This window comes from Cervus canadensis, chromosome 3 (genome assembly GCF_019320065.1).
Source record: "Cervus canadensis isolate Bull #8, Minnesota chromosome 3, ASM1932006v1, whole genome shotgun sequence".
Taxonomy (NCBI): domain Eukaryota; kingdom Metazoa; phylum Chordata; class Mammalia; order Artiodactyla; family Cervidae; genus Cervus; species Cervus canadensis.
Genome location: NC_057388.1, coordinates 58,527,526 through 58,543,634, shown reverse-complemented (window position 1 = coordinate 58,543,634; position 16,109 = coordinate 58,527,526). Strand labels below are relative to the sequence as shown.

At 36.7% G+C, this 16,109-nt stretch overlaps 1 protein-coding gene across 1 annotated transcript in view; it reads right to left on the bottom strand.

Annotated features, from left to right (window-relative positions):
• Positions 1-16,109, bottom strand: part of DPY19L1 (dpy-19 like C-mannosyltransferase 1) — a 93,282-nt gene that overhangs the window by 60,572 nt on the left and 16,601 nt on the right. The window contains exons 2-6 of the mRNA XM_043463224.1: positions 15,218-15,242; positions 14,505-14,592; positions 11,891-12,028; positions 9,036-9,156; positions 8,245-8,338 (exon numbers count right to left, since the gene is read on the bottom strand). Coding sequence (XP_043319159.1) covers positions 8,245-8,338; positions 9,036-9,156; positions 11,891-12,028; positions 14,505-14,592; positions 15,218-15,242 — 466 coding nt within the window. The remainder of the gene's footprint in view (positions 1-8,244; positions 8,339-9,035; positions 9,157-11,890; positions 12,029-14,504; positions 14,593-15,217; positions 15,243-16,109) is intronic.

The following is a 16,109-nucleotide window of genomic DNA, read 5'->3' as shown; positions in this document are numbered from 1 at the left end:
TTCCTTCTACCTCAAAACCTGTGCTCCAGTTGCACTGTACTTGTTATAGTCCCTCAGATGAAATCACAGTGACTCAGTGAGTAAAATAGCCTGGCGGGGAACAGGACTGATGGCACAAGAGATTCTAGGAAGCGAGATGCCTAAGAGAGAATACCATGGTATCCTAGTAAGAGTGATGCTGGGGATCCCAGAGAGAGAGAGAGAGAGAATGTCAGACTGTCCCAGGGAGACAGAATGCTGGGGGGAAAAGAAAGAAGTGCAGGGATGCCAGAGATATTCTGAGGAAAGAAACCAATGGGATTTTGTGACTACTTGGATGTCAGAGGTAACAAAAGGGGATAGTTATGGATATCTTCTCAGGCTCAGACTTGGGCAACAAACAGTGTGGTTAGTGTCATTTGCTGAGATAATGACACAAGAGGAGGCAGATTTTGTAGAAAAGACACCAATATTTTCAACTAATAACTTTCATCAATTTATGCATGCTGAAGAGAAATACTTATCTTTTAAATATTCATATACAACTGTTACACCAAATGATTAAAGATGTGCTAGCCCACCAAGCTAACAGAATATTCAAAAAAACAAACACAAAAAAATATGGAACTGGAAAAGTTTGAGCTGATACAATTCACAGTCTATTTAAGACACATTTTTAACCAAAAATTCAGCCTGTGTAAACAGTAAATGCTGACTTATTAATGAAGAACAAAAACCGTCAAGTAAAACAAAGCAAAACTGGCATGAAGGATAAGAAATTCAACTTTTCCTTAAAACAGGTGAAGGGCTAGGGAGGAGTAAAATCTTGATATAAAAACTTAGTTCTGCCACAGAGCCTAAAAAGAAAAAAAACTACTGTGACTTGGGTTGGGTCATTAGAAGGACATGTACAAAAACTGGTTATATTAACTGTGACTATTCACTTCAGGACAGAAAGTAAAAGTGAAAGTCGCTCAGTTGTGTCCAACTCTTTGTGACCCCATGGACTATACAGTTCATGTAATTCTCCAGGCCAGGATACTGGAGTGGGTAGCCGTTCCCTTCTCTGGGGGATCTTCCCAACCCAGGGATTGAGTCCAGGTCTCCCACACTGCAGGCGAATTCTTTACCAGTCAAGCTACCAGGGAAGAAAGGAGGGCATTAAGCAAAATTAAAAGGGAGGTCTGACTACAGACTAATCTTCCAGGTCCTCAAGGTGTCTGGAACCTATTTAGAAATAAATAAAGTAGTTCAAAAAAAAAATTCTAGTATCTAGGAAGCCACTATGAATCTTCAATGGCCAAAGAAGATAACAGAAGAACAGAAAACCAGAAGAGGATTTTCTTTGCACTCTGTGACTGGTTGGTTCCTCATGTGAAAGAAAGGGCATTTTCTGATGATTAGCTATGATCTACAAAAGAATGGCCAGGCTTTTCTCACAATACAAATTGAAGGAGGATCTGCAGGTGAGAGGCAGTGGAAAAAAACAAAATAAAACTTCAAGCTCAGAACTCTTTAGAAGAGCTGGAAATTTCATAGAAAGTACAGTAAAACATAAAAGGTAAAATAAGGGAGGGGAGAAAAAAACAGAAAATTTTATTTCAATCCAAGAGTCCCCTATCCAAACAATAGGATTTTGAGGAAAAGAGACAATGGAGAAGAGAAAGTCATCAAAGAAATAATATACAAAGTTTCCCCCAGAAGAATGCATATGTGCAGAGGAAAAAAGCCTTTAGAATTTAGAGTATCTGATATAAAGAATGAAACAAAATCTACTACATCATGACCTTTATTTAAGACATGGAAAAAAGAACCCAAAAGCTGCCAGAGAGAAAAAATGAACCAGGTACAAAAGGAACTGATGTCAGAACAGCACCTAACTTTTGAAAAGCCACAGGGAATCTTAGAAGACAGTGGAATAAAGTCTGAAGAAAACTAAAGTACTGAGTTGGCCAAAAAGTTTATTCAGGTTTTTTAGGAAAAACCCAAATGAACTTTTCTAAAACCAGTGATTAAACTAATGACCAGTATAGTGTGGAACCAAAAGACACAGGGGTCCAGGAGAGAGGCCCCAAGGTTTAGGAGTGGGAGAACTGAAATGGTAAATTTTATATATTTGGCAACATATAAATTGTTTTACAGTTTACTTATGGTTTATAATTAATCGGTATACAAAAAGTGAAGGAAAACAAAGTAACAGATGACTCTTAATTACAAGAAAAAAAATGTTTCCACGTAAACAATTATTTAACCTACCAGACTCAGGGCTTCCCAGGAGGGACAGCAGTAAAGAATCTGCCTGCCAATGTAAGAGACACAAGAGAGGCAGGTTTGATCCCTGGGTTGGGAAGATCCCCTGGAGGAGGAAATGGCATCCCACTCCAGTATTCTTGCCTGGAAAATTTCATGGACAGAAGAGCCTGGCGGGCTGCGCTCCATGGGGTCACAGAGAGTCAGACACCACTTAGTGGGCCAAGCACAGAGCCGAACACGTAACTAAGCAGCGTGCGATATTTATATGGTCATAACAACATAAATATGGACTACTGTCTGAAAGTGATTTCTCTGGACAAAAAAATGGATGGGCAATGGGGACAGACAGGGCAAGGGACTGGTGCTTCATTTCATCACAAAAGCCAACACAGAAAATAACGACAATTAACTTTAAAAATCACACTAATAAGTCTCATACCCAGCTATAGAATAGAATAAAAAAAAAAATAGCTCAATAAACTTATTTAGGAACTTGCTGATTTTCACTGGACAAAGAACTAAAAGTAAAACAATCATAAAAATTTCCCAGGTAACATGAAAACAGACATTCTTACTCATCACCAAAGGAAATAAAATACTACATCTTATTACTTTTTTAAGTGGGTACTAGAGTAGATAATCACAGAGATGCATGAAACATAAAATAAGGGGTTTCATATAGCTGTTTCTTATAAAACCCTAAAAGTAAAGTTCAGTAAAAGTATTTTCCATGGAGAACAACAAACAAAAGCCCAGGGTGACAGCAGGGTCTGGAGAGGTAACAGGCAGCACAGGTGGCCTCAAAATCAGCTTTACTCACTGCTCACTGTTTTCTCAGAGGAGGCAATGGCACCCCACTCCAGGACTCTCGCCTGGAAAATCCCATGGACGGAGGAGCCTGGTGGGCTGCAGTCCATGGGGTCGCTAAGAGTCGGACATGACTGAGAGACTTCGCTTTCACTTTTCACTTTCATGCATTGGAGAAGGAAATGGCAACCCACTCCAGTGTTCTTGCCTGGAGAATCCCAGGGACGGGGGAGCCTGGTGGGCTGCCGTCTATGGGGTCACACAGAGTCAGACACGACTGAAGCAACTTAGGAGCAGCAGCAGCACTGTTTTCTACAGAAGATCTGCTCAGATGATGCTTAATCTAGAATAGAAAGCCAAATGCTGAAAGAGCCTCAAAACCAAAAAGAGATATTTTCTGGGCACCCTGGAGAACACTGAATGGAAAAGGGCTCAAAGATTCTATAACATGATCTAAAAATCATACTCAAAATTAGGTGCTGTAATGATTCTATTTCTTGTCTTATGAATTATGGGGAAAGGATTTTTATCCATCCTTCAGCTACAGTTTCTATACCTCTCTACAGAAACTCTAAAGATGGTGGCAGCCATAATCATAATCAGTGAGAGAGTAAAGAAAAAATTAAGCACAAAAGTGCTGGGCACAGCACTTCTCTGTGAAAACCTGAATGGCTTCATGTCATTATTGTACCATCCTTAGACTAAAACCAGACAAAAGAATGGCTTGGCCTGGCTGCCAGATAATCTCCATAGAAGGGGCTGGTGATACAGGTGGATGGGACCACATTCTCACCATGGTGAGGCCAGATTGCAGTAGAGGAAGGAATAGGAGCTTTAAAGATTAGACTGGGGGTGACAAGGACACCCAAGCAGTAGTTCAATCAAAAAATCTTGTTTCCATTTTGTCCTCTGAGAGGAAAATGAAGAGACGTTCCTTGGCAGAAGGGAAGGAATCAAGAAAAAGACAGACCAAAGGATAGTGACAAATAAAGAATAACTACTTTGTACAAGTAGGGATGAACTCAATAAAACCAATAGGGGGATGAGCCCTAAAACAAAAACACATCTTCTAAGGGACATCCCTCTTTCAGGGCTAATTCTGTCCTATATTAGTTTTCCACTGATAGAAATATTCAAGGTTTGTTTTGAATTCCTCTAAACTTCAAAGGAAAGCAAAATGATTAAAGCCAACAAGCTTGTGAAATAGATGTACTTCTGGAGCACACACACACAGCCAGCCAGACAGACAGACACCTCTATCAGAGACGTAACAGAGACAGAAGACAACCCAGTAGGAGTGAAAAGGAGAGTGAGATGATACGGACAGGCTAGGCCTCCTTGGGTAAAAGGCCTTTCAAATTCCCAGCTTCAGTTTCTATTAAGCCCAAATAGTTGGTTTCCTGTTCCCTAATTCCACAAGATCTCTGTATCCCAGGACCACATCCCTCTTTCATTTCACTAGTGAGAGTATCTCTGGTGAGCTATTTAGAAAAAAGAAAAAAGAAATCCTGTTTAGAAACTCTCTTATTATTTGTATACATCTTTTATATCAATAAAATTTATAATAAATTTTATTTAATATGTATTTTTTTCCAGAGAGCTGCCTGTTAAACATTTACCAGCACACCATAACTTCAGGGTGAATAAATAGTTATATATGCCATCCAAACTATTCTTACTTAACAATCTCAATTTCCAGAATAATACTAAAATCAAACAACAAAGAAAAGGATTAATATTATAATAATATACTTGCATGACATCCGCCCTTCAGGTCCAAGAAGAAAAGCTTTTGGCATTTATCAATAAGAGAATTCCATCTCTCAGCAATGAATGAGCTTCCCCAAGAAGCAATGAGGACTTTCCTAACTGCCTGCTAACTACTCTCACATGATCCAACCTCCCTGCAGAACAGAGACATGTGGGGTCTTGAAAAACTGGCACCCAGAAACTGTTAGTCTGCAGCTGAGAAATATCAGATTATCTTATGAAATACATAACTGTAACTATGACTTAACAACACAGCTTGTAGAAAATAATTAACAATAGGTATTTTGAAGAAATACTAAAATACTGAGAATTCCAGACAAAAAGGTATATTATGAATAGGTCATGTTTGCAAAAACATCTTACTTCATCTCCTCAAGTCAGAGCTTGGCAGCCCAGCCCCATTTCACTGCTTGTATATGTTTTCTGTTTCCCCTTCCACTTCCATTTCTGGTGAAATGAACTGGCTTACTTGACTTCAGAAAACTTATATATGTATTATTTTAAAACAAATATACTTCTGGATTTAAAAACATCATACTCAATTTGCCTATAAATTTCTAATCTGCTCAAGAAATTTCAACTTTCATTTCTCAATAGAAACATAGTTTTCATAAAAAGATTCTAAATTCAGTTGAAGATATCCTCCTCTTTATTCTTAACCCACTTGTTAACAAGTCTGCAGCTTTATCCCACTTTATAAAATTAGAAGGGTGACAAACCTAACAATCAAGGAAGGAAACATTAAGAACTACCTAGTAATTTGAGACTTCTAAAAAATATTCATGTCAAGAATATTTAAAAATGCAATGAAAAAACAATCATAGAAAAAGTGATAGGAGACTTGATTCACCATAATATAAACCAAGGCTCCCTACTAGAATATAATTTACACACCTGGGCCCCCAGGGTGCAGTATAAGTGTCAAGAGAATAAAAGTGACTCCACAATGCTCAGTTGGGGATGGCTGAGGCTTCTAGATTTTAGGATGTGTTTGGACAGGACTAAAGAGATTATGCAGGGAAATGAAAATACCTAACACTAGTGTGGTCTCTACCCAAGCACAGCTCCAGAGGGTAGGCCACCAAGTACAAGAGTCAGACCACACCAAAGGGGCCAGCTGGGCTCACAGCAGTAAAATGGGTGCGGCTGAAGCAGGACCCAGCACTCACAGCTGGGAGAAGAACCAGAGACAGCTATTTGGAAAGACCCAAATCCTCTTAAGGTAAAGTCACTCCCTCCTGCTATCCCAAGCAGTGAGTGGTCTACAGATTTTTTTTTTTTTTTTAGCCTAAAACTACAGTAAGAAATAAGACTTTACACCACAACTCAGCACACATACATGTATATACACATATACAATAAGTAACAAACAGAAGTTTCTCTAAATGACACCTATTTTATAAAGTATGGTATGCGTTATTATTTATATTTGTATTCTTTTTTCACCTAAGTAGGAATTGCTGGTCCCAACTCACTAAACTGATCTTAAAATCCCCTACGAGGTAACACCCTCCTGTTTGACAGACTACTGAATTGGTCACTGGTTGACTTTGGGGTGAGGTGGGTGTCAAAGGTTACATGAGTTCATAGCTCAGCTTTGAACTTGTCCCTTGTCCCTCTATTGGTCACATTGCTGATTTCCTGCACTTGCTTTGGAAGAGGTTTCCAACCAGTCTGGCATTAAGGTCATTCATCAACCAGCCCAACTCTTTGCTCCAATCTGATCTTCCACAATGCCTCCTCAGTCACTTGTATCCCACGAAACCTGATCTGCTTTCTACCCACCCCCTATCCCAAAATGTCCACCTTTGCTTCTCCCCACGGTTCTTTTCTCCTCCACTTATCCAAAATGCTCTGATCCTCCAAGACAGAGCTAGATCGACTGCTCCACACAGAACAAATTTCTCCTGCCTCCAGAACTGAAAGCACTTTATCCTTGTTGTCTATCTCTGACTGACACACGCCCACCCTGCTGCCATCTCCAACCTCACCCCACCACCATGCTCTCAGAACCCAAACGTGCAGTCTCAGAAAGGGACCACTTAGTATGCACTTCAGGTGCAGACTGAACAAATGAACATGGAGGGAGAATACTGCTCTCTGCAGACTAAAAAATTTCTGGCCAGGGCCCAAAGTACCAAAAATCCCTCAACCAAAACCAGAGTCTCATATTCACTGCAGCAGATATTGTGTCTTCAACCTCTGATATAATTGTTATAGTAAGCATTATAAGAAAATGATACTGCATGCTTACTTTTAATGTTTAGAAATTCTCCTTTCAATTAAAAAAACAGCAGAACTATAGGTTAGCAATTTTGTAAGAATGTCATGTTCCATGTTTTAACTTCTCTTAAACTCTGATTTCCCAAATGCAATAAAGACAGCTGGGTACTACTCAGCAAAATGAATAGATCCCCCCAAACTCATCCAACTGTGGCTTCTCATGAGACAAAGCACCCTGGCTTTGCTTTCCTTCAAACGTCAGCTTCCTCTCCTGCTTACCAGATAATTCTGTTAAATTAGTTCTGTGTATCTTGTTTCAAAAACAAAATTCTTCACATCATCTTTTAATCACGAATTTTCATTTCAGTCTCCCCTAATTACATAATTCAAAGAACTTACTTAGAGCAAAGTCAGAAATATTAGCATTAAAGTATCTTATATCTTTATGCAAATATATCTAATAGCTTCCTCATTTGACAAATATTTATCAAGCAACTGGTATATACTCAGACACTGAGCTAGGATGCAAGAGATCTTTGAGGTACTAAACTGAAAATGCCACACTTCCAAAGCAAAGAAGACAACAGGATAATAGCAGATTCACATGCGTTAACCCAAATTGAAAATTACATACGTACGCTATACTCCTGGACCTCAAAGAATCAGGAAGAAGTGAAAAAAGAAAATTCCAAAGATACTCTGAAGCTAAAATAATTCAAACAAGTAGTAGTAGGAATGGTCAAAAAAAGGAGAAATAGACACACAAAACTCAGAAAATATGCTAATCTTTTAGTTTTAGAAATGTTGCTGAATTATGAAATGAAGTCAGTTATTAATATCTGTATAGACTATATTTCTATTTAACATTAGCAGAATAGTCACTAACACCATTTGACAATAAATGGTCCTTTCCCTTATGTTCCCAATATTTTATGTAACCAATATACACTGCTTATGTACAAAAGCCCACGAATATTTAATATTTATCAAATATCCCCACCCTGCTCTACTTAAGCCTTTAAAATTATTTTAAATGTGGCTCGCTATGCCAATGGTGAAATCATTCAAATGGGAAATAATTTTGTATCTACTAATAGATATATTAGAAATGACACTGTCATAAAACTGAACTATAAGTCAATCATTATCTCACTGTTCTTACTATTCTAGTATACAGTATAAACCATACATATTAAAAATGAATAGTCTTACCTTAAATATGTGCCATATATGAAGAACAATGCCATCATTAGTCCATTTAAAATAAAAATTACAGCAACATAAAAGCAAGCAGGATCTCCCAATCCTTTAAAAATTAAAAAAAAAAAACAACTTTAACTATAGATTACTTTATGTGTCTGACAATTCACATTAATATGTGACTATTTTGAAAATGGTTGCCAGATACATTAAATGGTTGCCTTGGTTCCCATATGAACACATGGCACTAGTGTAGAACATAGGTAAGACCAGAGAAATAGCTATAGTGGTTATAAAACAGGGCTGCAAATGCATGGATACTCCTCCTGTAGAGGTCTGGGGTCTGTGCCCCTGCTTTTAAGTCTGGCTGGGCTTGTGACTGCTTCAGCAGACCATGGCAGAAGCCATATGGAAAAGGACATGCAGTATCCAACTTGGAGCCCTGAGCTACCACATGAGAAGCCTAACTACCCTGAGATACTATGCTATACAAAAGCAGAAGATGCATGAAAAGGGCACTTGTAGGTGTTCCAGTGAGGCTCAGCTGGGCTCAGCCTTGCAGGTACCCCAGTCAAGCAGCCAGAATGTAAGTGAAGTAGCTCCAAGTTAATTCCAGTGTTCCCAGCCACTTGAGTCTAGCAGAGTTCTCTGACATCGCAGAAACAAACCAACCATGCTATACCCTGCCCAAATTCCCTACTAGCAGAAACCATAAACATCATAAAATCGTTGTTTACACCACTAAGTTTGCCGTAAATTTATTATACTGCAACAGACAACAGGACAGTATCACAGAAACTCGCCTTCACAGCTTTCAATCGGGCTGAGTCCTTCTCCTCTGGTAACCGTCCAACATATCTTGGTTTGAATACCAATCAAATCCATTATTTTGGTATAAATCCTGTACCAGCTGGCTAAGATTACCTAATTGAAAAAGAGAAGGAGACATTATAAGAAAAAAGTATCCTCAACAGTTTCCTTACTAGAATATTTTTGAGATATTTTGATAATTGACAAATTTTCCCTTCCTGTACCATCCCCATCTGGGTCTCTTTAAATCTAGTAAAAGGAGCTTCACAGTCCCCTATGTAGATTCTTCACTGGTCAGTCTTCACCTGTTCACCCATGGCTAAGAATAAAATATAACAAAAGATATACAAATCTGTAATCTTCAAAAGCTATAAAATTCAACTAAGGGACATAAAAAAAGAGTTGAACAAACAGAAAGATATTCTATCTTCCTGAACAGATTTAATTTTTCAAGATGTGAATTCTTCCTCAAATTAATTCATAAACATAAAACAAAGCTAAGCAAAACCTCAAGTGTCTACTGAGATGTGCTATATGGAAAAATGACAAAATGGAGATAACTGAAGAAAACGTCCTAACAGATAATAAAATTGCTACTTATATAATTAAAATAGTGTGACGCTGGCACAAGAATAGTCAGACAGATCAAAGTAACCAAGGCAGAGGCAGTGGAGTGCCACAGGTCTCTCTTCAGGGCTGAGGCACTCATTCCCTGAGCAGCTGGGAGGGCTGGTGGCTGACAGCCCTCAGCTGGTCTCTCTCTGGGAGCTACCCTCTGCAGTAGAGGGTAAATTCACTAAAGGTCACCCTCCCCAAGGGTAACTGCAGCCATAACTAGTCAACAGTGGGGGAATATAAAGGCCAGAGGTCCTTGCTTCAGGTAGGACAACTCTGTAGGGTCATCCCAGTTCCAGAGCTTCCCCAGAGATTGGCTGAGGCCTCTGCTGTGACTGTATCACAGCTCAAGTCCTCTGCCTGCCTCCTCCTAATTCCTTCATCCCCCTTCAGGTATTGCCCCCAAGGGAGTTCCCCTATATACTTCAGGTACAGATCTCCATCTTAAAGCCTATTTCCCAGGACCTCAACCTAAGGTAACACTGAACAGAAAGTCCAAAAGTAGTTGAAAGCGTATGTGTACAATAATTTTGGAAATAACAGAAGAAGCAGACAGAAAATGGACCACTCACTCAAGTGTTAGGTTACACAGAAAATCATTTTGCAAAAATAAAAGGTTAGATTCTTGTCCCAAAACTGAGTATTCAAGAAAAATTAAAAATGTAAATCTCAAAAACATAACAATTAAGAATGAAGTTTTTTAACATATATGAATGAATAAAAAACATAAATCTAAAAGATTCATAGACATGATAGCTCTGAAGAGAAAAAATACATTCACATCATACTGTACCAAGCTAAAGCACAAACAAAAAGCTGGAGAAAATGTCATATCCATATAGTATAGTATTAACCTCCTACATATAATGAGCTCTTAAAAACGTCAATAAAAATATAGACAAAGGGCATGAATAAGCAATTATTTTCAAAAGTGAAAATGCATTTAATACAAAGCACTGAAAATATACATGTACATACACAAATATATAGCAATGAACGAAACACATCATGTGATCTTAATTTTTTTAGCCATTAAATTAGCAAGGATGCAGAGAAACAAGCATTTTCAAAAACACTGCCCGTGGTGAGTTTCATTAATAAATCCTATCTAGAAAGCATTTTGGCAACATGTACCAAAATCATTAAAGCCTATATTCTGTTGAACTAAATAGTTCCACATCCACAAATGTATAGTTTAAAAAAAACACATATATGTGTATCCCCATCCACAAATTTAGAGTTTAAAAAAACATATGGATATGTGTAAAGATTTTGCTTCAAGAATGTTTATTGCAGCTTAGGATATTTTAAAAGTTGAAAACAACCAAAATTTTCATAAAGGATGAACTAAATAAACAATGGCAGATTGCATTACAGCCATAAAAAATGATGCTGTTGAAAAAAGATGATTTAGGAAGATGGTTTTAAATATTCTTAAAAGACAAAAAGCACTTATAAAAAAAAAGTGTTGTGTGATCCCATTGCTGGAAAAGTAAATGCAGACATGCATAGAAAGTACTCAAGAAGCACTTTGGTGGCTATTTATTGGTCTCTATCTCCTCCATAATTAAGCAGGCTAACTCAGTTCATCTGGAAATTAGACTCCTTTTACTCAATGGGAAATGACCAAGAGCCCTGATTAGTGCTGATACTGAGCCCAAGCTTGAGATCTCACAGCACCAAGGCAGCCATGGCCCTGCTGCATCAGGCAACATAGCAGCATCAGCATGCTATGAAGGGGGCGCCAAGGGGAAGCGTGCTTAACAGAACCTCAAGAAGGACGACACTGAGGAAGTCACATCCCAGGTAGGTCCTGGAGAATGCCTAGGGATGCATTAAATGGTTACTGATAGCACTGCCTTCCTATCTCAGCTCCCTTCTTCCACTCCCTCCAGGGGAAAAACGCATCCAATTAAATGAAGAATCTCAGATAAGGAAGAAACAGTATTCGGCAAATGACATGTAAAGGTAATGTAATACCTATAAACATACCAAATCTAGTTTTCACATTTTCTAAACCATGCAATCATAATACTCATTTCCATAAAATCATTAAAGACCCCAAAAATTAATAATGATTTTTTTCATATTCCTTTGTAAGAAAAGATACCCATTTACTTTTTTAAAAAAGATAAAATTTAATATATTGAATTAGATCTTAGATTTAGAATCACCATTTAATATAAGTAATACTTTATAAAGTAAAAAAATTATAATTGAAAAAGTATCTTACCTCAGGGTAAAGATTGAACCTTTTTAATGTATTAATAACAAGGGGATATTCAGTCAGTTTATCATTCATAATCATCCATACTCCATTCAAAAATGAGGGTGCTTCCACAATAGTCTTAAAGTAGGAATAATACAGTCCCTGAAACAAGCACATGTTATAATAAAAAGTACATAATTACTATGCCTCGAATTAGCTTAAAATAAACCTTAAATGTACTGTTTTTGCAAAACAAAGCAATCACACACATAACAGCTACAATTTCTCAGGTTTCTGATCACTAATAAATGCTCAGGTTGCAAAAAACTTACATATTTTAGCATAACCTTGTCTTAATTGAACAACTGATCTTAAAACAGCTTCAAAAATAGCTTTAACCTTTAAAAAGTCATATAACAGTCACATGCTCATTTAGGAAACCCCTATAACCCTTACTAATTGAGGAGTTAGAAAAGGCTTCTTTCAGTGTTAGAAAGGGCTCTTCTCAGCTCAGCGTAAGGTAACAGCCCTACAGAACCAGGGCTGTGAAGACAGGAGAGAGGGACAGTGGTAGTACTCCCATTTTGAGGAAAAAAATGTTTTACCAGTAGTTACAGATGGATGTGAGAGTTGGACCACAAAGAAGGCAGAGCACCAAAGAACTGATGTTTCTGAATTGTGCTCTTGAGAGTCTCTTGGACAGCAGGGAGATCAAACCAGTCAATCCTAAAGGAAATCAATCCTGAATACTCATTGGAAAGACTAATGCTGAAACTGAAGCTCCAATACTTTGGCCACATGATGTGAAGGGCTGACTCCAAATGAAATATAACTGGTATCTTTATAATAAGAGGGAAATTTAAACAGAGATATAGGGGAAAATGCTTCATGAAGACAGAGGCAGAGATTGGAGTCATGGTACCTACAATGCAAGTCAAGGATTGCCAGAACCATGAGAACCAGAATGAAGTCTCAGAGAGAACATGTTCCTGCCATCACCTAGGTTTTAGACTTCTGGCCTCCAGAACTGTGAGAAAATAAACTTTGCTTCTTTAAGGTACAAGTACTTTATTATGACAGCCCGCCAGGAAACTACAACCTACCTTGTTTATAGGTTTGATTTTGGAAGCATGTAGATATCTTATATAACTAAAATTTAAAAACAAAAAATTTTATATTCCTAAATATCCAAAAATATATATAAGAATTATTTATTAAATTGGGAAAGGACTTCAAACAAATTTAAGATACAGTAATTTTACTGTACACTCCTAGTTGAATATACATTAAAGTCAAAACTAAAACCACAAACAAGTTTTAAATTATTTCTAGTAATCATTTTTAACAATATACTTGATACTTTTATTCCTCAAATATAGGTAATATGAAACCAAGATTCTCAGGCTGACAGAAGAGATACAAATTTAGTATCAAAAAAGTAATTAATCCTAAATTTGAATTTAGAAATATAAATTAATTATTTATTTTTCCTTTTTAAAAAATTGTTTCCTAATTCTATCTACTAAAAAGGCCTAGACACAATGGCCAATCCAGTATAAAATACTAGCAATGAGCACCTCTATCATCAAAATTGTGGCCTCTAAATACCATTTGCTACTGGAAGGAATTAGGGCTCCTTAGAATACTGGATGATTACAGGTCTGGAAAGGAAATGTCTTGCAGTACCAGAAAGTAAGGAAGCTACAGAATACTAGTGAGGTCATATAAAGGAGAGTGAATGTGTGTACACGTGTGTGTGTGTGTGTGTATGCACACACGCGCAATCATTTCCAACTCTTTGCAACCCCATGGACTATATAGCCCACCAGGCACCTCTGTCCATCAAATTTTCCAGGCAAGAATACTGGAGCAGGTTGCCATTTCATACTCTAGGGGATCTTCCCTAGAGGAAAGGGACAGGGATCAAACCCAAGTTTCTTACATCTCCTGCACTGGCAGGCAGATTCTTTACCACTGAGCCATCTGGGAATCCCACCCATATCAAGGAATCACAGAGCCAACTGTAAGGGCTCTCACCAGTGAAAGACAGGTAAGTTTAAGAAATCTGTTAAAATCTATCAGGTCGTAAAGGTACACCCAAAGACAGAACTCTGCTTTTCACCATTAAAAGATGCTAGAGAAGCAACTTACTTTTCTGAAAAGTTGTAACAGAAGGAAAGCATCAAGCATTTTCCCTTCTTTCCTGTATAAAGTGTAGCTCAGAAAGAACACCAAAAGTTCTTCTTTATGGAGTTATATGGTTAGTAAATGCCCATTCCTCCAGGTCATTTAAACACTGATTGATATTTGATGATATTAAGTAACTGTTCTTCAGTATTTTCAAGTGTGACAATGATACTGCAGTTAAGAAAAAAGTCCTTTCTTTTGAGACATACATGAAAAATATTTACAGATGAAATGATATGGTATCTGAGGTTTCCTTTAAAAAGAGATGGGTATATGAAAATGTAGATGACAGAAAAATGGCTGTGTGTCCTCAGTTGTTGAAGCTAGAGGAATGGGTAGGGGGAGTTGGGTCTACTCCTTCTACTTTAAAATATCTTTGAAAATTTCCATAAGAAGGTTAAAATATTTAGATTGTTAAACTACTACAACAAAATACTACATGAAAACTAACCATTTCAGTGCGAAAAGCCATCTCTCTTTCCAATGTTGAGAGGTGAGAAAAATGACGATCATTTTCAAAGAGGTGTGTTATATGACTCCTGTAAAACAAAACCGTAACAAAGCAACAGTATTGAAACTGGTACTAAGTATAATTTTAAAAGAAACTCTAAAAGCAAAAATAAAATATTAATACTCTACATATTTGCACTTAATTTTGTGATAAAACTCAAACACAACAGTATCCATATTTGCTCTTCCATTCAATATATCTTATACTTCCACTAAAATTTCTCTCTATAAGAAAACACATTCAAATTAGATTTTAAAATTAGAATGAACCAGAATAATGATATTATAAGCCAAATACAATAAAATTGTAGATTAAACTATAAATGTCATTGGGTTACTATTTCAGAAATGTCTGATTTATGAAATTCATATTTCTTTCTATCCAGATTAAAAAACTTAATCTTCTCAATATGAACACTATATTAATGTTAAGCAGAGTTTCAAATATAACCTCATTAATAATAGATCTCTTTTTTATTAGAAATTGCATTATTCTGACTCTGATTTATCAATTAAACTACATTTTCATACTAGTTTGCTGCATATAATATATATTCATCCTTATACTGGAATTATTCATATATATATCTGAGAAATAGGACAATAGGCTGTAAACATCTGCCTAAAATATACCAAGGAGAAAAACGTTCTTACCAGTGCAACACTGCTGCAAAGGCAGCTGCAAAAAAAAAGAAACGTAAACCATTATTTTAGCATTAAAAGTGTTTTCACCTTACAGAAAAGCATTACAAAGATAAACATGATAAAGTCTGGGAACTGTAAACCCTGAACTCTTAGGGAGTGGATAAAGAACACGGACTCTTCAAAAAAAGTCCCAGAGCTCTGCTTAAAATACCAATGGAGTAAATTATAAAAGAATTAAGCATATAGCTATAATTTTCATTCACTCAACAAAATAAATGAGGAGCTATTAATATTATTTGCCAACAACCATACAAGAAATCTTCAGATGGAAAGTTCCACAAACTCAACTGCAAGAGAAGAATAGAACCAATGGTGAGAGGCAAAAGAATAAAGATATAGTAACTTCAGGGAACAGGACTGGAGAAGGATAGAAAAAAGCAACTATCACTTCGATACATGCTGCAATATCTGAATTTTTATAATAAGTTTTAATGTTTTTAAACAAATTTAAAATAAAACAGGAAGAAAAAGAGGTGAAGAAAGAAAATAGGAAAATAGAAAAACTGGTAATAAAACCAGTCTCATACAAGAATCAATAGTTTGCCTTCTGTTCAAGTACAAAGAACACATTAAAAAGAATCCGGAAGTATTCTTATATCACAAGATTCATCTTACTGTAGGTTTCTGATTAAGTAACTACAAGGAAACCAACTATGAAATACTCTTAGAAATGAAAGACAAGCAGCTCAGATCTTATTGTCTTACTTTTATACAGGTATTTCTATCTAAAAATTTTAAAGTTCATTTTACCTAGAAGATACTAATGGTTACAAAAGACAAAGAGTTACTCTTTCTAGATCATTGAAACTACAAATATTTAACTAGGTTTGTCATTTGACAT